Below are 25,941 nucleotides of genomic sequence, written 5' to 3'. Positions count from 1 at the left end.
ATTATTTTTTTTAAACACCTTTACTGAATTATCACTTGTGACATAGGCACATTTACATTTATACAAAAGTAATCAAATTGCAATAAGTTAAAATTAACAAATATTACGCTTCATATATATTGCTATACATCATATAACCTAAGCAACATAAATTATTCAATTCCTGCCCCTTTTTTAAACAAGAATCATCTTTATTAAACCATCACTTACAACATAAGCAATCATACATTTATATAAATGAAAACATACCACACCGCCACAATCCCAGTTGCAAGAAATTTACATCACAAACCATACTGACACACTCTCAACTGCAAACATTATACATCACTTATCTAACCCAATCATTTTCAGTCAAACATTACACAGCTCATTTAAGTCCTGCCTTCTTTTAAACCTCATTCCTCCCCTGTATGTACTGTTCTCACATTTCCCATTTTTTTATATAGTTTGCTCCTTCTAAAGATCTTAATTCCAGCTGTTTATCTCTGTTATAATTTTCTGTACTAATATAGCTGGTTTAGATTTTGATTTCCATTTTCTAGCAATTGCTTTTTTGGCAGCCCCCATGATTAGAGACAGCAAGGCTTTACCATGTCTATGCAATTTCAATTCTGTATCACAGCTCAGAAAAATCATCTCCCTCATCACGCCAATCTGCTCAACCCAGCATCTGACAGTGCATCCTGCAGGGAATCCTTACAGTACACCAACTCACTGACTCCCAGAAAACATGTTCCCAATTACCTCTTTCTTCCCCGTCACACCTCCAACATTTGCTACCTACCTACTGAAAAATTATCTGGTGTCTAGTTGGGATATAAAAATATCTATGTAAACATTTCCAAACAAAAATCCTAAATCTTCTAGATTTTGTTGCACAATTGGGAGACATTCACGTATCCTCCTATTGCTTTTTTGTGAACTTCTTATCCAAGCTCTCTCCCCAATCCTTTCTAACCTCCCTGCTTCTTATAGTTATCATGCAATATTTTTTATGCTCTAGTAATTATTCCTTTTTTAATGGCAGCTTCTGTTTTAGATTCTACTAAAAACTCTACCAGTGCTGGTCTTCTGTTTAGAACCCCCTAATTTCTTTCTCTTTGCCTACACTCCAATATCAATCCTTGACATGGAATGCAATCTCTTACCTGCAGTCCAAACACATTCTTGGCATCTTCCCATTCTATCATGTTTCCCTCTCTAATTATTTGCTCCCAATACCTTGGTTCCTTTGCCAGTTTTCTCCAATAAATTTCGCCCTCTTGCCTATTGTCTATACCCCTAATTGCAGTTACCCCTATCAGCAGAATCTCCCTTCTCCATTCCCTTGTTGGTTTAGTTCTTAGAATACATCTGCTACTTTAAGGAGAATAGCAATAATCATACAGAATATGATATCCATAAAGTCCTACATCCAAAATCCCAGTCTCTCCTTGTTTCTTGAGCTTGCCCCCTGTTTCAACATCATCTCTTTTCATTTTGAATTATAGTTTTCTGCTTGTGCTATGTATAGGAGCCTTAACTGTGCATCTCTGAAATACCCCTTCAAACTGGATAATCACACTCTGCCCTGATGTACTGGAAGAATCAGCTTATCCTAATTGACTCTTGCCATCTTCCCCTTCCAGATAAAGCCCTTCAACTCTTTATTAATTGCTATCTACAACATCTCCTCTGGTTGATAAAAACACACCTGATCTGTGTACAAGACTAAAGACTGACATTCAGAAAAAAGACAAATCAGTTAAGCGCTAGAGTTGCATGAAACCAAACCTTAAATATTAAGCACCTCCCTCTTATATTTTTAACATCTAGTCTCTGGCTACACATTAAAATCTGACAATACTGACCAGCAAATGACAGCAGCAGAATAAAAAGATTGGTTTCTGCCTGTTGTCCATCTGTAATATGTCCCTGACTTCCTGTTATAAACTGAGAAAGTTAATAGAATAACAGGGTGTGTGTTTGCCTGCATTTTCAGAAGGATACAAAGTCGTAACTTAAATGTATGCCACTACTTAGTGACTTCAATCCCCAGTAATTTGTCCAAAACACACAGACTTTGTAAGGAACACACCAAACATATCAGGCAAAACTCTGGACAGTTCAGAAGCATGGAAGGTGTATGTACACATAAGGAACTGCATTACACTGCCTTTTTTTTCAGTTCTCACTAGGTGCTTTACGGCCTTGAAACCAGGCAAAACACTTTTTCCCCCTTTTTTACTGTAACTTGTAGTACATGAAGCAGACAAAGCTCCATGTACTAGAAAGAATTAGGATCAAGTCACCAACCTACTATTGTTTCACTCTCAATATGAATTTACTGGCATCTAGGTATCTAACACATAAATCTGTTATTACTGCCAATACGCTCCTGATCCCCTATGTTATGTTTACTTGCTTGCTCCTACGGACTAACCGGAATCCATGTCAGTAAATGAGAAATCAGCTTCATTAGTAAAATATTAAAGACTGGACTTGTTATTTCTTAAAATGGAGCTAAAAGTGCATTTACTTTTATTCCTATTCTTATTTGCCCCACCTTCATATCAAATCTAATAGAACATTTTCCAGAAAATGTATAAGCAGTGCCCACTTAAAGTCATTAAAATCTGTCATATTTATTACATTTTCTTTCTTTTAAAAACAAGTCCAACATATCCAAACAAGATTTATACTTACTAATATGCTCCCAACACCAAGTTAACTAAGAAAAAGACTTAATTTCATAATGTTCATTCATAGTCTTTTTATGGGTTTCAGCTTGATGTTCATACAAGGATAAGGCAGCTTCAAAAACAGAGGGACACTGTGCTGCATTTTCCACCACTGTTCCCTGAAAACTTTATCAAAATACCTACTCCAGGCTGCCACTTGACTCTTAAAGCGCAGGGTGTTCTATATGCCTACATTTATGCTTTAAAGAATTTAGCATTCCATATATTAAAATAGATGAAAACTCCAGCAAAGCTAGAAAATCCAATGAGTGACCTCCCAAACCTCCTGTGACAGAGACACATGGGATATATGCAAATGACCCTTATTAACATCAGGTGTTTCAGCTATATGGCGAATCTTATTACCCATGACTTTTTACGTTTGAAGTCGTTTTAATGGACAATTTCAGGCCAATAAAGCAAAACCCCACTAGCTATGGATATGCATATTTTGGCCTTATGACCTCATCAGCATAGCACAAGCAGAGTGTTTGACTAAGCATAAGAAACACAGGGTTGTTATACCCAGCTGATGTCCATTATCATTAGGGTGACTGCAAAATATCCCAACAAACAAATTAAAACAAAGAGTGAGAAGGTCACACTGAAAAATCAAATCAGTAAAAACTAAATGAAAACTCCAGCCAAGCTAGAACTTCCAATGAGTGACCTCTCAAACCTCCTGGAGTTTTCATTTAGTTTTTACTGACTGATTTTTCAGTGTGACCTTCTCACTCTTTGTTTTAATATATTAAAATAGCAAATATTTAGAAGTGGTAGATAATGAAGGAAAGGTACCCCAAATGCAAACACTTGTACATCATTCAAAATCGTGCAAACCAGAAGCTTCTTTCTAATGTGTCACACAGAAATCAGTCCCAGCAGAAGCAAAACAGTCTCATCTTTGTCCACAGAAGGCGAATTCAGCACTTCTTCCAAGTGCATAGGCATAAGTGTGGTTCGCTTTCTAAATGAAAAAATGTTATCCAAAAACTTGTATCCTTCCTCCAACAAGCAGCAAACCAAAAAACAGCTGAGTTCAAACACTACACAGAGAAGTGAGGTTATGTATGCTTGCAAATACTTAAAATACATTTTAATAAATGGCACTTTTCAGTCCTTGATGTCACTATTAACTTTCCAAAAGTCTAGTTTCTGTAATGGCTGCTTCAGTGGTCTTCTATACACAGAATATTCAGCATGACTACTTACAGTGGAAACCTGATCTTTAATTTTTGTGACATGACTGATTGTAACACTTCTGGTAACCCTTTTCCTAACTTAAATGCATTTGTCTTACACAAATTTCTGAAATCTATTCTGCACAACTTTCCATCTGCATACAAGCAACATACAATCTTAGTTTGGCTGATTTAATAAATGTATCTGCTTCGCAATGCAGATTTTCCTTGGCTTCCGTGCTCTTAATCAAATAGTTCTCTGTAATTCTTATTGTAATTGCACTTTTGTCTCTGCTGATCTCTTTCTAGCATTTCCTTTATTTTGAGCTGATTTATGGGCAACAGCAACATAATGGAGGTAGATAGTCTGCTTTTCAACAGACTGTTTACAGTAAAGACAGAGAGAGAGAGAGAGACTGAGCCCCTACCGTGCAACAGCCTATACTCAAAAACTGCAAGACAATCTTTATAGCTATTGCTAGGGCTCATTCTTAGGAGCTTCATCACTCTTTGGTCCAGTTCTCTCCATCTGTCCCTATTCCTTATAACAAAATGAACTTGATATTTTAAGTCTGAATTCTCATTCATGCATAAACATTCCTAATTCCTGACTTTTGAATTGTGGACTTCTCTCACTTATAACATTATCAGGTATTCCCCATCTTAAAAATGTAAACTTAAATGTACTAATCGTATCTAAATTTGCTGCATCAGTCAGACCAATTATCATTAAGAAAGTACAGCTTTGTACCTACCATAAAATGTAGATGTTCGAGTATATACCCTGCTGCAGTCATCACACTTGGGTTATCCTGTCGTCAGGCGGTCCCGCAGTCGGCCTGAATTCCAAAGTTTTGATCCGGAGTCGGTTGCTGTTGCTTCTTCCCTGACGTCAGTGCGACAGGGGTATATAAGAGGCATCCAACGTCATTTTTTTTCAGTTTTTCTTGCCCCAGATGTCAGGTGCCCCCCCAAAAGATGGTCAGTAGATAGTACCAATAATAAAAACTTAGCACCAACAAAACATCCCTCCAGCTATAACCAAATACACCACAACGGTTGTATCAGATTTTAAGGTACTGAAAGGTTTTAGTTAGGTCAGAGGGGATGGAGGGAGGGTAACCTGGACTGCAGCCGGGTATACACTCGAACATCTACATTTATGGTAGGTACAAAACTGTACTATGTTCATCGTGTTACCCTGCTGCAGTCATCACACTTGGGTTGAATCCCAAAGCTAAGGATGGAAGGTGGAATCAAACAGGGTGAGAGGAGGCTAGAAGGCCCTACAAAACTGCAGTGGCGAAGCCAGCTCTAGACTTAGAGTAAAGTGGTAAGTGATAGTGTTTGGTGAAGGTGTGTACTGAACTCCAAGTTGCAGCTTCCAGAATATCCTTGGTTGGCACCCCCCTGAGGAAGGCTGTAGATGTAGCTGCTGCCCTGGTGGAGTGGGGCCTTATGCTAGCAGGAACTGGTTTTCCAGGATGGGTGTAGCAAGAACGTATGCAATGTTCTATCCATTTGGAAATGGTCTGTTTTGAGATAGCCTTTCCTTGTGATGCTGTAGCATAGGATACAAAATGTTGGTCAGATTTTCTGAAAGCCTTAGTTTTATCCAAGTAGTAACGTAGTTGCCTGTGAATGTCCAAGGAATGCAGGAGTCTTTCTCCTTTGTTCTGTGGATTTGGAAAGAAGGTGGGTAAGTGGATGGTTTGATTTAGAGCCACACTGGATACCACCTTTGGCATAAAAGGAGTGGTTAGTTCGTAGAGAAACTCTGTCTTGATGAAAAATGAGGAAAGGCTCTACTGCCATTAGTGCCTGTAGCTCTGAGACTCTTCTGGCTGAAGTAATTGCTAGCAGCAGGGCAGTCTTCCATGATATAAACTTTAAGTCAGCTGAGAAAGCTGGCTCAAAAGGTGGCAGCGTAAGTTTTTCCAGAACAAAATTTAGGTCCCAAGTTGGTGTTGGCGCTCTCCTGGGAGGCCTAATGTTTTTTGCCCCTCTGAGATACTGCCTTAGAAGTGGATGTGAAAATAAGGGAGGATCCGTGCTGTAGTGAGCTTAAATAACTGAGGCGTGGATTTTAATAGATGAAAAAGAAAGTCCTTTGTGTAACATCTCAGTTAAATATTGTAGAATCTGAGGTATGTCCAGCTGAAAGGTATTTTGGCCTTTAGCTTGGTTCCAGGCGCAAAATCTTTTCCATTTGTCTGAGTAGGCTTTCCTGGTGCTGGGCCTCCTGGCCTCCAGAATGACATCCATAACAGCTTGTGAAAGAGGGGCTGGCTGGTTGCTTAGGTGATGTGCCATGCAGCCAAATTTAAGGTTTTGAGCTGGCTGTGTAGAATCTGACTGCCTTGCTGTGTGAGTAGATGAGAAATTTGTGGTAAAATCCATGGTGGGACATGGGCCATGTTCCTTAGTAGTGGGTACCAGTGCTGGCGTGGCCAGTCCGGGGTAATGAGTATCACTCAAGGTCTCTCCATCCTGACTTTCAGCAGCACCTTTGTGAGAAGGGGCAATGGAGGAAAGGCATATACTGTCAGCATTTTCCAACTGAATGAGAGTGCGTCCACTTTCCAAGCTTGATGGTGAAATGTCCTTGTGCAAAATTTTGAAAGCTGATAGACCTGTTTGCCAACCCCCAGAACTATGTCTGGGCGCCCCCATTTTTGAGTTATCATTGCAAATACTTGTGGATCCAGTTTCCACTCGTGGGGATCCATGATGTTTCTGCTTAGGTCATCTGCCAATGTGTTCTTTTTTCCTGGCAGGAATTGAGCTTGTAATTGAACTTGGTAAGCCAGTGCTGTGTTCCACAAGGTCATTGCTTGCCTGCATAGAGGGTAGGAGTGTGTATCCCCTTGTTTGTTTATGTACCACATTACTGTGGTGTTGTCTGTCCTTATTATAAGCTCTCCTGGATGTAAGAGGTCCTTGAAGGCTGTCAGAGCATTCTGTACAGCTAGCATTTCTTTTTGATTGATGTGCAGATTCCTTTGATCTGCAGTCCACATGCCTTGAACGCACCGTCCTGCCATGTGTGCCCCCCAGGCATAGTCCGATGCATCTGTTGTCACAGTTTGCCTGGCTGGGGGTAAGGTGAAAGGCTGACCCTTGTTGAGGTGACATGCCTGTGACCACCATAGAAACTCCTGTTGAAGGCAGGGAATGAGATATCATTGTTTCCAAGCTGTGGCTGTGTTGAGTCCATACGCTTTTCAGGTACCATTGTAATTTCCTCATATGCAGTTTTGCAAATGGTATTAGTAGTATGCAAGATGCCATGAAGCCCAAGGCCTGCAGAATTTTTCTTGCAAGGAGTTGGGTCTTTGTTGCCATTATTTTGAAGTATTGAGTTAGTTGTAGTTGTTTGTCTGGTGTCAGATAAGCCATCTGGGCCGTTGTATTCAAGCTGGCACCCAGGAATGTCATATTTTGTGAGGGCACTAGTTTTGATTTCTTTTCGTTTACTGTGTACCCTAGGCAACTTAGAAGGTGTTTTACAAAAGTCAGATGTTGTAAGAGAATGTCCTTGCTTTCTGCTTGGATGAGGCAGTCGTCCAGGTATGGGTATATTTGAATTCCTCTTTGTCTGCAGTATGCAATTACTGCTGCCAGGCATTTTGTGAAGACCCTGGGTGCAGTAGATAAGCCAAAGGGCAGTGCAGAGAATTGGTAATGGGCTGAACCTGCAATGAAACGGAGGTATCTTCTGCAATTTTGTCTGATAGGGACATGCAGGTATGCCTCCTTGAGGTCCAACGTTACTAGCCAAGCTTTCTTGCCCAACATGGGAAGAAGCTGCTGTAGTGTTAGCATCTTGAATTTGGGTACTTGCAAGAAGGTGTTTAGAATTGAAAGGTCCAGAATGGGTCTCCGAGCATTGTCCTTTCTGGGGACTAGAAAGTGCCTTGAGTGAAATCCTTGGCCTTGCTCCTGTGTAGGTACCAGTTGAATGGCTCTCATGTCCATGAGAGCTGTAATTTGTTTTTGTGCCTCTGCCCATTGATTTTGTGGCAAGTTTGGCATTCCTTTTATCCATGGCAAGGTATGGAAATGGAATCTGTATCGTTGTGAGATAATGTCTAGGACCCATTTGTCCTTTGTGACGATGCACCAGTTGTCTATAAAAAATGCTAATTTTCCTCCCAAGGGAGCTGCCAAGAGAATTTTGCTTGGCAGTTTGAGGTTTAAGTCATTGTGTTTGTCTTCTAGTAGTTTGGGACCTGTCTTCTCCCTCCCTTCTGTGTTGCAGTGCCCCATTGGTGAGGTTTGTAAGGGATTTGTGCTTGTCCTCTGCCCCTTGGGTGTCTGTATTTACCCCTCTGTGGTCTGTCAGAAGCTGGAAAGGACCAATTTTTTGCTGGCCAATTTCTGCTGAAGTGTGGGGGTTGTACCTGCAAGAAGTCTTTGACCATCTGCATAGATTTTTCCTTATCCTCCATTTTCTTTAAAACCTCTTCTGCTTTAACCCCAAATAAGACATCCTGCTGTAAGGGTGCATCTAGTAACTTTGTTTTAACATGATCAGGCAGAGTTTGTTCCTTTAACCAAGCATGCCTACGTATAACAGACCCAGTAACAGCTGCTCTACAGGAAGCTTCCAAGGAATCAAATCCACATTGTAAAGTATGTTTGCCCACCTGTCCAGCTGCATGCAACAGATCCTGCATTTCTTTGAATTCAGACTGTTGAGGATGCGTGCTCATCTTTTGTTTTATTTGAGAGATTAGAAATTGCTGGTATTTCAGCATGTGAAATTGACAATTTAGTGTTCTCATAGCTAGAGTAGCTGAGGTGTAAACCTTCTTCCCCCACCTATCTAGTGCTCTGGAGTCCCTTTCAGAGGGTACAGGATCTTTAGCCATAGAAGTCTTAGCCCCTTTGGGACCCTGGGAGATTGTCTCTGGGTCAGCAACAGGGATTTTGTAAAGGAATTTGAGTGAGTCGGGCACTCTATAATATATAACTGGTTTGGCTGGAGCAGGAGGCAGAGAATCTGGATTTAGACTAGATTCTAAGTAAACATCATCCACAATGTCTAAAACTGGAGGGATAGCAAGTGGTCTGTGCTGGGGGAGTAAAAGAAACTCTCGGAGCCTTTTCTTTGAGTTGGAGTAGTCCTGACCTTCCCAGTGGAAATGTTCCCTCATGGTATGTAAGGTTTCCCCAAAGGAGTAGTCTTCAGGGGGAGAAGCTGAGGGAATGGAATCTGAGGAACCTGAGGAAATAGTCACTTGATCAGAGGAGGCATAATCATCCTCTTGTCTAGGCCTTTTGTCTGGGGAGGGGGTTGGAAACCCCTGATTAAAGAAATCAAATCTTCAGCCATTTTAAGCATCTGTTTCTTAGGCATGGGGCCTTGAACTGGTGACTGATGTGCAGTCTTTTTTGGTTTTAAAGGAGTCTTAAGCTTAGCATAAGATTTTATGGTGAGAGTAGTCGGTCTGAAGACACCTTCTGTAACCGAAGGTGTTTCCGCAGCACCGGCTTCTCCTTCTGCAATGTTGTCTGTAGGGCCTAAAGAAAATGGCTGCGTCGGCCTAGAACTCTCTGAGAATCCGAAGCGGTCTGGGGTTCCAATTCTGCGGTCGTCAGGGGCTGCGTAGGCACCTTACTGAAAACCGGAGAACCGGCGACCAGCCCAGCCGAGGCCTCAGAGTCTGGCTTGGATCTAGGCTGCCTGTCTTTATCTTTGCATTTTTTATGCACGCCAGTAGTCGGTTGCTCCGACGGCATAGTGTAATTAAATTTCCTACCGAAGTAGTGTCGTGCGAAATCAAAGCGTCGCTTTATAGTTCGCTTATAGAACCTAGCACAAAACCGACAACCAGTGACGTCGTGGTCTGGGCCTAGGCAAGGAATACAATAACAATGAAAGTCCTTATGAGGTATTTGCTTCCCACAAGAAATGCAATTGTTAACTTTTTCTGACATCGGACTGAGGCAAGAAAAGGTTCCCCAACGGAGTACTTAGCTTTGAAGACTTCGGACTGAAATTCGATTAGAAAATCTCAGCTGTCGGCCGACCGGCACTTGCGAGCTGCTTCTGCTTTGGGTACCGCGCGGCAAGAAAGACTGGAGAAAATGGCGTTGGATGCCTCTTATATACCCCTGGCGCACTGACGTCAGGGAAGAAGCGACAGCAACTGACGCCGGACCAAGACTTTGGAATTCAGGCCAACTGCGGGACCACCTGACGACAGGATAACCCAAGTGTGATGACTGCAGCAGGGTAACACGATGAACATCATGGAATTCATTAAGTCACAGAAGATATATGGCTAATGTGAAATGAAACAAATCTATGGCCACTTGTCTCTACTGAAGACCTGGTACTAGACATACCAACATCTCTCCCTCTGTTGTTACAGTATGCAGTGCATGTGGCGCTTCACTGCTTGTCCAATATGATCAATATTACAGATCAATACATTACATCTTTTATTTGTAAATTTATGCATTTCACTTGAGGCATTATTCATTCCTTACTGATGTTTTTACTTAGACCAGCACCCTAATGTAATATCTTCCACTAAATACATTTCTAAATCAATGCTGGTACATACTTGATTTTTTTTAACTTTTTCCCCTCAGTCACTGGTATCTGCAGTTATCACCTACAGACTCTCTAGTTCTTTTAACAATTCTTCATGCTTCTCCTATAAGCATGAGTGACTCAAAATATCACCTATGTGTAAATTGTTGCCTTGTCTATATTTACTTGTCAAGTCATACGTCTGTGGAGTAAGTAATCTCCTCTGCAATGTCTTGTGCAAAGACTTTCGGAATATGCTTTGCAAGGGGCTGTAGTCTGTTTTCACCTTCAGGTCATTACCACAGAAAGTAGCGGAATTTCACCATCCATACAAAGTGTATCTTTTCTGTACGTCTGTAAATGGCCTTGAACTATAGGCATCTGGTCAAGTCTCCTGTATATAAACTCCTGTACCATCTTGCTGGCATCAGCTTACAAATAAATTGATTACTCATGCTATGGTATTTTGACACTGGTGATCTATAATTAGTTTTTTTAAACTATTCCAAAACGCTTTACCTGTTCAGAGATCCATTCCCAGGCTCCATCTTGCATAGACATCCTTTTCAGAGCAACTGTTACCTTAGATATACAAGGCAGAAACTTAAGAAAATACTGCATCATTTCAAAAAAAAAAAAAAAAAAAAAAACTACAACTTCTGCTTGCCTTTTGGCTTTGGCAACTGCACAACTACATGTACCTTGCCTGGATCAGGTTGTAATCTGCCACCATCAAATATGACTTAAGTATTCCACACTTATCACTCTTACTTGACATTTGCCCTCACTTAACTATAAAGTATGTTGTCTCAAATCTATTTAGAAGTTGTACTAGTCTTGTCTTTCTGCATCTGACACCACACTAATAATTCAACATATATGTTTACAACTTCTTCCAAACCTAAAGTTGGCTGGGTAAGAGCTCCACGGAAAATTTCTACTGTTGATAAAATACCATATGCAAGTGTAAGAAATCTGTACCTTTTTAATGACATACTAATGTACACAATTCACAGTAAATGTGCCACAACTAACAGTCAAGAGGTGAATATTACATTAGATGTTATAGAGCAAGACAGAAACAAATGTAATGGACATGGAATGTGAGAACATAAACAAAGCTGTACTGGAAATAAAGGCATACTAAAAGTAAGAGGTGCATATACTTTCATATACAAACTTCATTACACATCATCCAATTTCTTTTACATCCGTTTCCATCTGCACATGCAATACTACCCATGCCTTAATGTGTTATGTGTGTTACTTCACCCTGTCTGTCAAATAATGCTGTAGTCCCATCTGTCAAATAATGCTGTAGTCCCACCAGGTGCACAATTGCTCCTTTTTTGTATTGTCATTCATTTTAAAAACACTGTAGCATTGTAGCTACAGCCATAAAACTTTGTACCTGAAATTCTCTAATAACTTGTGTAAAGAAGCTAAGAAATGCAGTTGTTTCATTTTGAATGCACCAATAATACATGGTAGAAGAAAACTATCAAGGGTCACAACTAATACATTTATGGCTACTGAGGTGGTACTTATTTTCTCTTGGGTAGAAAGAACAGTTGTGAAGGCCACACACAAGTTAAAAAAATGTGCTTTTTGCATGTTTATTATATAAAACTGTGAGTGCCTTTCTCAACAAGCACACACAGCCTGCATGCATACAAACAAGCACACAGATGTGTACACACACACACACACACACACACACACACACACACACACACACACACACACACACACACACACACACACACACACACCAAACTGCCACCGACATATTTTATATGACGAATGGGTCATGGATTTTTTTTTTTGATATTTTAGAAAGTATTTTGTAGCAGCATTCCAAAAAAAAAATCAAACTGAAAAACTCTGAACTAAAAACACAGCAATGTCAATGCAAGGCTCCAGACGTAGTGCTTTCTTTCTATTTTAATCAGAGCAGAACTTCATCAGAAAATGTAAAATGTAGATCCACCACAAGAATTTAAAAAGACTGCACATAAATCATGTGAGCCATGCAGCCAATGAAAGATAAAATTGATGTCACAAACATGAAAAATTCCTTTGAAAATTTAAACCAAGGACTAAAAAGCGACTACAATTTCTTAAAAGCTTATATGGACAAAGTTAACTTCCAAGTAACATTAAATCCTTAAAGTTTGCAAAAAGAATTTAATGTTGATTGTTTCATTAAGACCTTGGGCTCCTTCTGCCCTCAGTCTTATCTGCCAGCTGCTTTCCTTACATTCCAATTAAACTTTATAATCTCCAGTAAAGCAGTCAGCATTAACTGAGTCAATTACACAAAAAGAAAAAAATTCTTAAAATCCGTACAAAAAGCAGTACTTTTGAGCAGTGCATTTTTATAGCCATTTTTCCTAAGAGCCAAAACACGCTCATAAATCCATCTGTTCAAATATTTGAAAGTCTTGCCAATGTAAAACACATTACAGGAACCACAGACAGCTGCATAAACTACAGTTTTTGAAATGCAGCTAAAACTCTCCTTAGCCCAAACCACTACGTTGCAATGTTTAAAAAATGCTGAGGACAAATTGTAATGACCCTACATTGCTTACAAAAACCACAACTGTAACTTCCAAAGGGGACCTTTCTTGTAGTTACACCAGGACAAAAATTACTATGTTCAAATATAGATTTAAAATTAACAGATTTCTTAAAGGTGAACCTGGGCTTGCCAACCCAGACATTATACAAGTTTATGTTTACCAAAATGACCTTCCAGTTTTCTTGTATTATTTTCTTGATCAACCACATCACATTACAAATTGGAATAGGAAAAGCAACACAAACATTTTCTTCAGGGATGTCAGAAAAAACCCCATCAAGGGCCTGACTAGCAGAAATCTTTAAATGTTTCTTGTCCAAAATAGGACTGGCTTTGGATGTAGCACCAAAACCTCACATTTGATGGTACCCAACCAGTCTAAATTAGATCCCCTGACAATGGAAAATCCTTTAGCTTATTCAACTCTTGCAGAAATATAAACTCATCCATAGTGAGTCTATTGAGTCTAACCATGTGTTCTTTAATCACCCCCTTTCATGTGGGAGGAGTGTGGTGTACACTTGTCCTTGTGATGGTACTGGTTAACAAAGGTCTCTTTGCGAAAGACCTTACTCACAAAAGAACGAGCTGTGGTGTCATACGAAATACTTAGGTCAAGGAAGTCCAAGGTATCACCAATACCACTGATGGTGAACAAAAAAAAAAATTAGTGCGCTTGTTGATGTAATCCACAAAGCACTTTGTGTCACTCCATAGGAAAAAAAAAATCATCCATGTACCTCCTGTGGATCAAGATTTTCCCCACTAAAGGATGCTTCATTAGAAATTTCTCTAAAAAAGCCATGACCAAGTTTACAAAAACAGGGGCAACCCTTGCCCCCATGGCTACTCCTGAGGTCTGTCTGTAGAGTTTATCAAGAAAACTAAAGTAGTTATTGTCAAGAACCAAGTCCATAAGGAAACAAATCATATTAATCTTGTCAAAAATGGTATGAGCAGTCAAGTATGCCCTTAAAAACTCTACTCCAGCCTCTTGCGGAATATAAGCATACAGGGAGATCACATCTACACAGGCAAACTGAAAATTCAAGATACTAATGAAAAAAAAACATTTGGCAGCTCTAGAAGGTGCCAGGAGTCCCTTAAATAATATTGTGAACTCTGTACTATTGGGTTTAGGATGTGGTCCTAGAAAGCGGAAATTGGTTCAGTCTTTGAATGTGCTGCGGATAAAACTGGCCTGAAAGGAGGTCTGTTCCTATCCTTATGGACCTTTACCATTCCCAAAAAATGTGCCACTTTGGGAAAATCCACTTGAAGATAGGGGCAGGTGTCCATGTCCAGTTGACCAAGATTGTATAAGTCGAAAAACGTATGAACAGACAGCAACCACCACTGTAGAAGTCTTCAGCAAACAGAAGACAGCTTGACAGGAACAGACAGAGACTGGTAGAGTACAGACCACTGAACAGCCACAGCCCATTGAAGGACTTGCATAAAATACCTTGCAAGAGGGACTAATTGGATGGCAGCCACCATAAATCCTAGAGCCTGAAATATCAGCCTTGCCAGTGGGGAACCTGATTTCAAAACGGTTCGGACAAGATTTTTCAAGGATTAAATGTGATGAGGGGGAAGAGCGGCAATCTGGTTCAGTGTCCAAGGTAGCTCAGATGAATTCTACAGTCTGCATGGGAGATAGGTTCGACTTTGCCAAATTTATAGTGTTCCCCAGATGATTGGCAAGGTTGAAGAAATAATCCCTGGCCTGTAGTAGCTGATGCCTGGTTGGAGCAGTAAAGAGCCAGTCATCCAGATTTGGAAACACTCAGCAACACCCTAGGGGCTGTTGTGCGTCCAAAGGGCCCCAGATTTGGAAACACTCAGCAACACCCTAGGGGCTGTTGTGCGTCCAAAGGGCAGAGTCCTGAATTGAAATTGACTGGCTCCCAGTCAGAATCACAGATGAATCCTGTGGCATCCATCTAGTGATAGTACACACCCTTTAAGTCTACTGAGCACATACAATTGTCCTTCCGCAGCAGCAGTAGAATGGACTGAAATGTCACCATTTGGAACTTTGTCTTCTTTACAAGCAAATTAGCTTAGATCCAAAATGGATTGCATGTCCCTGGTGTTCTTTGGCACTACAAAGAAGCAAGAGTAAGTTCCATGCCCTCTTTGTCCAGTCAGGACCTTTTGGATGACTCTTTTTTTGCAGTAGATTTAGAATTTCTGTTACTGCAAACTCCCTCTGACTGGATGGAACGTCGGGGAGTCTCTTTTGCCTCTCCGGAGGAGGAAGGAGAAAGGGAATAACATAGCCTCTGGATATAATCTTTAGCACCCACTTGCCTCTAGAGATGAGACAGTCGGCAGCATTTCAGGAGCACTGGTAGGGCCCATCATAGAAGGGCTCCCTGAAGCCCTTCTTCTGTGGACCCCCTATGCCCCTGGGGTGGCGTCTCACACTGAAACTTTCTCCTCTGCCCCTAGAGGAAAAATCCCCATGTTGATCTTGGAAAGACCTCTGGAATTTACAGAACCGGGTCTTGTTTCCACTGGGCTGGTTTCTAGAAAGGGTGCACAGTGGAGTGCAGAACTTGACCCCGACAGCAGATAAGGTCTTCCCTTCTTGCTAGCTGCGGGTTAGGGTCACTTTGATCGATAGACCGAAAAGCAACGATCCATCAAAGGGGGCATTAACAAAAGATGCCTTAAAGGGCTCTGCAAAATCATAAAGTCTCATCCAAGCATGTCTCTGAATAGCAATGACTGAGCTGGTTGCCCATGAGGCACCTTCAGTGGAATAGGAAATCAGCCTAATGGAAGAACTGGGCAAAGATGAAAGAGTGGTCAGTTGGGGGGAGACCTTCTTGAAGTCTTCCACTGACATGGCCTCTGCCAGTCAATCTGACAGTTCTTTCACCAGTTCGCTCTGCATACGAGTAGTGTGTGACAGACAGTTCAATGCTCTCAGCAGAAAAGTGGCCGAGGCATAAATGCTCTTACCAAACCTGCCCCTCACTTTGGACTCCCTGTTCACTGGGGCGGACAGTAGAGCTTTGTTCTGCTAGCTCCTTTCTGGTAGCTGTTGCCACAACCATGGCATCCGCTGGAATCCCCTTGGTCCAATATGGTCTATCCTTGGGGGGGGGGGATAAAAATTTGTCCAGGTGCTTGGGGATCAGTTCAATCAAGTTCATGTCCTTCTAGGCTTGGCTGGACATTAAATCCATGAGCTTGTCTGCCGGGGGAAGTAGATGTAGATGGACCCACCCCAAACGCCTCCAAAAATACGGACTCCTCCAAGGATGGAGGTTGGTCTGACCAACCACCTCTTTGTCACAGGATCTCTAAAATGTGTCCAAAAGAGATGTTCTCCAGTGGTGATCTGGGGGATCCTTCCCCTTCAAAGAATGTGTCCTCAGTGACAGAGTCAATGTGCCTCCTTATGCACGTTCTCTTACAAGAAATCTCCTCTGTGGGATGTTCAGGGGAGGTCTCAGAACAGGAGGGTACTTCCTCTGGGGGAAGTGTTTGGACGCCAGTCTGGACGGGTTAACTAGGGACAGGAATGACAGGCTCAAGTCTCTGATCCAAGGAAAGTTGACAGGATTGGTCGTAGCTCAAAGAGACCAGATCCCTATGGCTAGAGACAGCCCTTTCTACCACTTGGAATGCAGAGGGACCTGGTGAAGCCCTCCCCAGTTCCACCACAGCAGAGGCTGCAAAAGAAGAGAGGGCCAGGATCCCCGAGCCCTAGGTCCCCTGGTAAAATTGCACTCGAACTGTCTGGCGCAGAAGTGCCAAGGAAAGAGACAGTTCCAACAAAAAACGACAAAATAGGAGCTGAACCCCTTCCCCCGGATCCCACAGTGACATCCCAGACGTGAGACCGGCTGTGATCCGAAGACAATGGAGCCGAGGAGGTCATGGCAAAGGTCGGACTAGAGGAAAGCAAGCTCCTTACACTTGACCCCAGATCTCTCGGTTGGCTACGATCCTGAGACTCCAAAGCGAAGGAAAGGATCTGAGAAGGAGACTGGACTTGGAGAGAGGCACTCGCAGAACCCACAGGAGATGCAGCTGGATCTGAGTCTGGAGAACCTTCCTAATCATCCTGCCCATGTTGACCGCCGAAAGACTACTAGAAGACCTGGATGAAGCCACTGACAGGGACTTGGAAGTGCCTAGTGGAAGTCTGCGGCAGCCTGAGGGAAGGGGCTGATTCAATATGCCGCAAGGGTATGGGACCCCTCACTGTAGGATCCAAGGTGGGGGGAGCAGCTTTGGGAGAACTCAAAATCAAATACGAACCTGACGGATCCGAAGACTGCTTCGGATCTACCAGAGCCAAAGTAGCTCTAGGATCCGAAGTGGTTGGATCCAAGTGCCTGGCAACCTTGGCAGGTGGCTCTGAAGACACCCTCGAGGATTTATGAGGGCACTTCTTGGAGTCAGAGGACCCAGTAATACTCTTGGAGGTGGTTTGAGTCCCTGAAGAGGAACTAGACATGGGCAAAAAGCCTTTTTGAATCAGCTTATTTCTGCAGTTGGCTATAGCCTTGGGACTGAAACTCTTAAAATTTATGCAGGCCGACTGCACATGCTTCAGACAGTAAACACAAAGAATGTGCATCAGAATGCAGGCACTTACTGCTGCATTCCAACCACCTTTTAAGAGGGTTTCTCGGTCATGAAAACACACTACACCACACAACATGTAAGGAAAAACACAGGAAGATAACCGAAGTAAAAAGCAACAGCATACAGCTAGCTAACTAAACTAAACCAATACAGCTGTTAACTATTACTTTTTTCTTTTTGATACAGGACAATAAAGGAGAATAAGAGACAGTCACATAACCAACGGCTACCCAGAGCTTGGGAAGATAAGAACAAACTGCTATTAAGGCAAGGAAAAGCTAGACACCACACACAAGAAAACGGGAGGGGAAGAAGATAAGCTAGAACAATAAAAATAGAGAGAAAGGCACTTATCGAAAGGGGAAAAAAAAACAGTAAATCAACTAGACTGCTCAAGACTAAGCGACCATGTCTGACTCTGCTGGTGGCAAATGATGAGATATGGGGATGCAGGCTGGAGTGCAGGGCATTGTGGGAAGTGAGAGGAGCTCGAGACTTGTATCCTAGTCTGAAGAAATCCGACAGAGTCAGATCCATAACCCATACATAAAGGAGGAATGAAAGCGACAACATCAGATGTATGCTTTTAACAAACTGCAGTTGCTTTTTAGTCCTTAAATTTTTGGGTCTATACAAGATAAATGAATGTTTATCTTACCAAATGCTAACATGAGCGAACATTCCGGAACCCGAAACCGGAATTGTGAGATTGCAGTACAGTGAAGATGGGAATATTTGCCCTTTCCTCACTGTAGTTGGAATATATATTTAGCAGGGGGGGGGGTGTTTCGAGTTCTGGGATTTTTGATAATGTCAGCGTTTGGTAAGATAAACTTTCGTTTATCTAATATAGACCCAAATTTTCAAGGGAATTTTTCCTGTTTGTATCATCATCAATTTTATCTTTTTTTGGCTGTATGGATCACACAACTTATGTGCACTCTTTTTAAATTCTTGTGGTAGATCTACATTTTACATTTTGTGATGAAGTTCTGTTCTGATTAAAGTAGAACGATAGCACTAAAAACTGTGTCTGGAGCCTTGACATTGCTGTGTTTTGAATTCAGAGTTTTTCATCTCAGAAAGTATTTGTAACAAATCATGCTAAACTTACCACAAGTGACAGTCAATAGACAAACAATACTATAATAAATGTTTACGTCTAAAACAATGACAAATGTAAAAGACGTGGAATGGGAGAACATAACACACAAAACTGTACTGAACAAATAAAGGAATATTAAACATATGACATACATACATACACACACTTTCATATACAAACTTCATTACACATTACCAAAATTTATTTTATACTTCCTATCTGCACAAGCCTTAATGTGTTAAGTGTGTTACTTCCTCTGTCTATCAAGTAATGCTGCAGCCCCACCAGACATTCATTTTAAAAACAACGTAGCTATGTAGCCCCAGCCATAAAACTTTGTACCCAACTTTCACAGAATAACATGTATAAAGAAGCCAAGAAATGCAATTGTTTCATCTGGCAAGCTCCGTTAATACACGGTGGAGGAAATCTCCCAAACGTCATAACTAGTACATTTATGGTTACTGACGTGGCACTTATCTCCAAAGAGTGGCAAATGTAAACAGCTACCAGGAGAAAGACCAGTTACAAAGGCAACACACAAGTTAAACATACAAAATGGACATTTTTTTAATTATCTAAAACTGTGAATGCCTTCAGCAAGTGCACACAGTGTGCATGCAAACGCACAAACACACACACAAAATGCCACTAACACACTTTATATGACAAATGGGTATGGATTTTTTTTCCCTTTTTGGCTATTTTAAAAAATCTATAACCTGGTCACCCACTTCAGCAAAGAATCAAAGCAGAAAGATGAAGCCCATTCCCTCCTGACTGGAAATACAGTAGATATTTAAAACTTACCTTGCTCAGCACATACAGATCCAAGAGCTTCCTTTCTACATGCGGGATTTTCAAAGATGATCCTTGAAGTTCCCAAAACTTTGAAAGCTGATCCAAAAAATTAAACTTCACTCGAGTCAGTGCCTTAATGGAGCAGAAAAGAAATTTAATTTAAAAGCAAGATAAATATAGCCTGTGAATAAAAGAATAAATACTGTAACAATTCCACTATCAAAGGAAGATGATATAAATCAGGCAGAAAGAATTTAAAAAGTAACACAAAAAGCCAATTCTGATGTAACAAAGCAGACACTGTTTAATCCAACATCATTATTTGTGGTATGACGTACAGTTCAGGTTAAGAAATACAATAACAAACATGTAGATCAAGGGTTCACTCTAGACCCCCCCCCTTTTTTTTTTCTTAACAACCTGCCTTGGGCATTCCAAATTAACTCTGTGCTCTTTGCAAATGTCCACATTCTATATGGCACACTAAGATGTTCTAATAATATTTCCAGCTCTCTTCAAAAGTATTTTAAAATCTATCCGGAGCTGGTTATTATTAAACATACATGCAATAAATAAAACTAAAAACTAGAGATACACTCTCTGGAAGACAACACAAAATTAAACATGCTACTAGCCTGCTTGCCACTGATACCAAAGGACATGCTCTGCCACCAACTACCACATCAAAGATACTGGAGCATCACTTTAGACCAGAGCCTTACTTTTACATTCCATAGCAAATTTCAAATTGGTAAGGTCCTTAACATCTGAAAATTTCTAGCCTAGTTATAAATGAAAGAAGATGAACCATAGCAACAAATGTACTGTAGTCAAGATTTGAATGTGGCCTTCCTCTGTTGACTTGAAAATCACCCTAAAACACTAGACTGATGCACATTATTGAAAACAAGATCCACCACTTTATTTCTCTACCTAAACCTACTGAATGTCACTGCACTACCTTAAAACTGTAAAAACTGCAAAATAGGTACTGATACATGCAAGGACTACTCTCCTACTGAACACCCTTACCTTTAAATGTTTAAATTACTGCCCATCTCCAAATAACTTACTTCAGGTCAGGAGAATGCATTGTTTCTTTGGTAGTAATGAAATCCCCCAGCTAGTACAACATCCTTTTAAGATCACCTGACAGAAAAAACATTTGCAAAAATCATATCAGATAGCTGAGGCAATATCTCAGAAACAAATCTGGCAAAATAATATTCTAAATAATTTCAAGAAAAGCCTCAAACCTGCTACAATGATTACTACACTAGTACTCACTTTGCTCCCCTACCCTGCCTCCACTTCATCTACATTTATATTTCTATCCAGCAAATGATGGTAAACATAACCCAACCAACATCCAATCACAAACTACCTATTACATCATCTCCTCTGCAAAATCATCACACATCTAATCTCACACACACCACCTGTATACACTACAGCATAGGACTTTTGCCTTATCTCTACTCCCTTTACATTCAGCTACTCATTCATCCCACCTACACTCTCATCATGCTTCTGTTCACAGGTTCATAGATTAGTACTAGACTAACTGCCCTTGCGAACCATTTTAAGCCTAGCCAATTATCCCTTGTGACTGAGACTCAAACCCTGCACCTTCTGTTTGTAAGGCAAACACCTTAACCATTAGGCCACCCTCCCAACATTTTATTGCTTTCTACATGGTCCTCTCTTATCTTTCATATTTATTATTATATGCCTAAACTCTACTACTACTAACTTTTACATCCTTTACTTCTACACACCAATTACCTTAGCAATCTGTATTTTTCATCTATCACCTGACTTCTACTTCTATACATCAAATGCCTTTACAATTCCTATTTTCATCTAAAAAAATCTAATCAATTGCTGTCCTAACTATTCTTTGGACTTCATACCAACATAGCTCTCTTTTTTTTTATCCTCACCACTTCATTCTTTTGTCACAGTGTTATTATACTATGAATAAATGAATACTAAAACCCATTTTACTTTTCCATCTTGCACATTTTATAGCCTACTACAAACCCCAATCATAAACCACCAACCCAACCTCACATCACCCTGACACATACCATACCTCACCTTCCTGAATCATGGCTTACAATGTCTGCAACATATCACACATTCCCTTCTACAAACTCAAAATCTTAAAACACAAAAACCTTGACTACAAACTTGAAATAAAAACTAAGCTCACAGTCAGGTAATTAATCTACCATCATCACATCTTAATTATACTTCAACAATGTAGTGACATTCACCCCAACCCAGGACCAGAACAATCTTCTATCACTTTCCAGCCCCTCAATCACTATTTCCCTAGTACCATCACACCAAAGATTGTACATTGCAGGCCTAAAACTCATGAATATTAACATCACGAGTATTTTCAACAAACTAGTTGAAATGCACACATTCACCTCTGACCACAGTCCTAACATTGTTGTAACTACAAAAGACCTGGTTAAAACAAAGTACACAGATAACAAAATACTTCCACCAGGACATAACATAGTCGGAGCCAAATCTAGAACCAGAAAGGTCGGCGGAGTGGCTGTCAGATATCCCATCAACCTTGACATTACCCATTTTCCTCAGTTTAGTAATGCTGAGCTTCTAGTTTACTTTATAAAACTGAGCCCATGTATTACTGCAGTATACATTCCTCTTTAAAGCAATATCTCCACCACAAAAGACCTAATATTGTAGGTATGTTCCAACATACCAAAGGAAACTGTAATCCTTGGGGACCTAAATAAGGACTGGCTCAGTATAACATCAGATCTTCGTTTGAAGAAGCGGTATTGTATTACCGTGAAAGCGCTAACATTTCCTTTTTGTTCTGCAATAAAGCTTGGTTGTTTGAGGTTTTGGATTCAGCCATACATCAAGCGTTTTTCTGCCTGCTTTGTGGGGAATTAGTGTTTATTCGTTAGCCTCTGTTGAGTTTATTTTCACTGATAAATTTTTGTATGGTTAGCTAAGATTACAATAAGTGCCAAGTGCAAAACTCATATTAGTCATTACGGATGGTAATATGAAATATCATCACATCCAGGTAGCAGTTGAAAAGATGCATCAAAAAACTTGGCATGCCTAATAGCCAAAATATTCTTCACAGATAAATCTAGGGGAGACTATGGTTAAACCTACTTGCTCCCAACACTGCTATACACTTATCACATTTTCACAAATGTGCCAGTAATCCAAAGAACTAAACTTGAACAGTGTTACAATAAAATCAGAAAATTTACAGCAAACCTCACATATTAAATTGACCACTGCAAAATCCTTAAACTACTAAATTGGACAAACTCCATCACAGCCTTTATATACTTCAGCTTTCAGCTGTACACAAAATAGGTAAATGCCCTGCCATAAAAGTTCTTATCGAATATCATAGCCCAAATAGTACACCCACCCAAGACAAAATGTTACTTGTCATAAATGAATCACAAATATCAGGCAGACATATTACCTACTCTACTTATAATTCCAAAATTTGGAATTCCATCCTTCTCCCTCTTTAACAACTTGAGATGCTCTAAACTTTTAGATCAAGTCTCAAGGAGCATTTCAGGCAACCTTGGCTCTGCTTATGCACAACCCACTGATAAGCAACTATGCACATCTTAAACACTCTGACTGGCAACAGCTATGTATATTAAATGGAAACCTGATCTGAAGATTCATATTCTGTCTCTTGCCTAGGCCTTTTATCAGGAGGGGGATGGGAACCCCTGATCAAAGTAATTAAGTCTTCGGCCATTTTGAGCATCTATTTTTTGGGCATGGAGACCTGTCCATGAGGCTGTTGTACTTGTTTCTTTGTCTTTAAAGGTACTTTCGTCTTTGCCTTTGAAGCTGAAGTCGTTTTAATGTATAATTGAGCAGGTCTGAAAACACCCTCAGAAGCCAATGCCTGCTCAGCGGCTCCGGACCCATCTGAGGGAATAGTCTCCGAAGGTCCAATACCTTGAGCTTCCAGCGGCCTAGTCGACTCCTGCGGGTCGAAAGTAGCGGGCGTCAGGGGCTGCGAAGGCACCTCACTGAGAACCGGCGACTGGCTTAGAAGAAGCCTCATCGTCGGTTTTGGACCTCGGATGCCTGTCCTTTTCTTTTTCTTCGAGTTTCTTGTGAATTCCAGTAGTCGGATGGCTATCCGACGACATGGTATAATTAAATCTTCTGCCAAAATAGTGTAATGCAAAATCGTACTGACGCTTAATAGTGCATTGGTTAAATCTAGCACAAAACCGACAACTAGCAACGTCGTGGTCAGGGCCTATGCAAGGAATACAGTAAGAATGAAAGTCCTTATGAGGTATTTGCTTCCCACAAGAAATACCATTATTAACTTTTTCTGACATCGGTCTGGAGCAAGAAAAAAGTTTCCCCAACGGGGTACTTAGCTTTTAATGAAGACTTCGGATCTGAAATTCGAACACGAAAATCTCAGGAGTCGGCCAACCGGCACTTGTGAACTGCTTATGCTTCGGGCACCGCGCGGCAAGAAAGACTGAAGAAAATGGCGTCGGCTGCATCTTTTATACTCCTGGCGCACTGACGTCAGGGAAGAGGAGGCAGCAACTGACGCCGTACCTAGACTTTGGAATTCAGGCCGACTGAGGGTAGCCTGCCAGCAGGATAACCCAAGTGTAATGACTGCAACAGTGAAACACGAAGAACATCTAGTAATCTACTTCCTACTGAATAAAATACTCTGCATTTGCTTCTCCTTCACCCTCTACTCCCAACTCCACTAATTTCTCCTCTAATCCCTATCTACCTCACTAATCATTATTCCCCTTCATATGCACCTAATTTCATCTCAATTCTTTTCTCCCCCTACTCCTAAGCACTCTCTGATCTCTTACCTATTATTTTAACAGTACAGGTTTGACTATTAAAATCCACTTACCCATGGTGACCCATTTTATTGCACATAATCCCTGAAAAAAAACACCCTTACATTGAATTCAACCATATACTGTAATATTTATTGTAATTACACATGACTATTTAATATAAATGCACATACAATGTCTGTACATGTTTGTACCATGTTAAATGCTGCAGTACAATGTACTGTGGAGTTTTTCTCCCCAGGCTTTTGCTAAAAAGGTTATCTCATGCCCAGAAGGACTATTCCAAAATTACAAAAGCATCATACATACATACATTTATTTATTGTTCTTGTTTCAGGGAGAACAGTTGAATTGCTACACCTCACTAACACTGCTAGCCTACCATTAGCCTTTAACTTTTATAGTCTATTCCACAGACCTCTTCATTATTACCCCACAGTATTTAATCTACCACACAGTCATTCCTTTGATATTTATTCTTCCCACAAACACTTTATAAATTTTGCTTACTAAATGTCTTGCCCTAATTTTCATCCTTTAGTGTTTGCCACCAGTTTTGGCAAGGGCACATCTGCACTTCTTTCTACTGTACCGCTTACTAGAGACTCTTAGCATTTGTTGTTTGCCATCTGCTTGTTGGTCTCTGTGACTTAACTGTTAGTACAAAACTGACCATATTTTTGTATATTCCAAATACTAATGTTTTTACAATGTGATCTAAAATTACTTATTACCGCATAAACAGATATCTGCCACACAAAATATTCTGTATTGTGGTATCACATATAAAATGTGCACTGTGTACTGCCATTGTGCCCTAAGTCGTGAGTGAAAAAAAGTCAGCGGACCACTTCACTTACCCAGTTACAAATGCAAACAAGCAGGCAACTAAATACATAAACAAAACTTGACTGATAAGTTCACTAAGAATAACGGGTAAGAACAATTTTCTCATGAAAACAGCAACTACAGAGTGAATTAGTGAATGGCCCTGGAGCCTTTACAAACCTAGCCCACAGAAGTGCCCTGGCATCTTGCCGTCCGACATTAGTTCCCAGTGCCTCTATCAAGTAGAGCCACTGGAGTCATCCCCGGGGTGAACTTTCTACTACCCATCCACTCATCAAGAGTTCTCTTGAAGAGGGTCAGTGAGGTGCTCTGCTTGACATGTATGGGAAGCCTACTCCAGAGCATGGGCAGTCTCTGGGTGAGGAACATGTCCCTCCAGCATGTTCTGCTGATTGTGGTAATGAGGTTGAATTATCTGGAGTGTGTGGGCTGGAGGGATTGGTATTTCTTTAGATGTAGCATTTCTAACAGAGCTGGGTCAGATATGGCTTTGTAAGTCTAGCAGAGATCACGTCTAAGTAGGCAACATGAGACAGAGAATAGCTGGAGACTTTTGAGTCTGTCCATGTAGGACATGTGTTTAATGCCTATGATCCTCTTTATGAGGTACTTCTGTAGCCTCTCCAGCTGTTGCAGGTGTCTATTGAGGTACATGCC

At 40.8% G+C, this 25,941-nt stretch overlaps 1 protein-coding gene across 1 annotated transcript in view; it reads right to left on the bottom strand.

Annotated features, from left to right (window-relative positions):
- Positions 1–25,941, bottom strand: part of KDM5A (lysine demethylase 5A) — a 2,605,143-nt gene that overhangs the window by 2,532,155 nt on the left and 47,047 nt on the right. The window contains exon 3 of the mRNA XM_044088480.1: positions 19,559–19,681. Coding sequence (XP_043944415.1) covers positions 19,559–19,681 — 123 coding nt within the window. The remainder of the gene's footprint in view (positions 1–19,558; positions 19,682–25,941) is intronic.

This window comes from Protopterus annectens, chromosome 11.part0 (genome assembly GCF_019279795.1).
Source record: "Protopterus annectens isolate FY-2018-M chromosome 11.part0, PAN1.0, whole genome shotgun sequence".
NCBI lineage: Eukaryota > Metazoa > Chordata > Ceratodontiformes > Protopteridae > Protopterus > Protopterus annectens.
The sequence above is the reverse complement of the archived record's forward strand: the minus strand, read 5'-3'. Positions and strand labels throughout refer to the sequence as shown.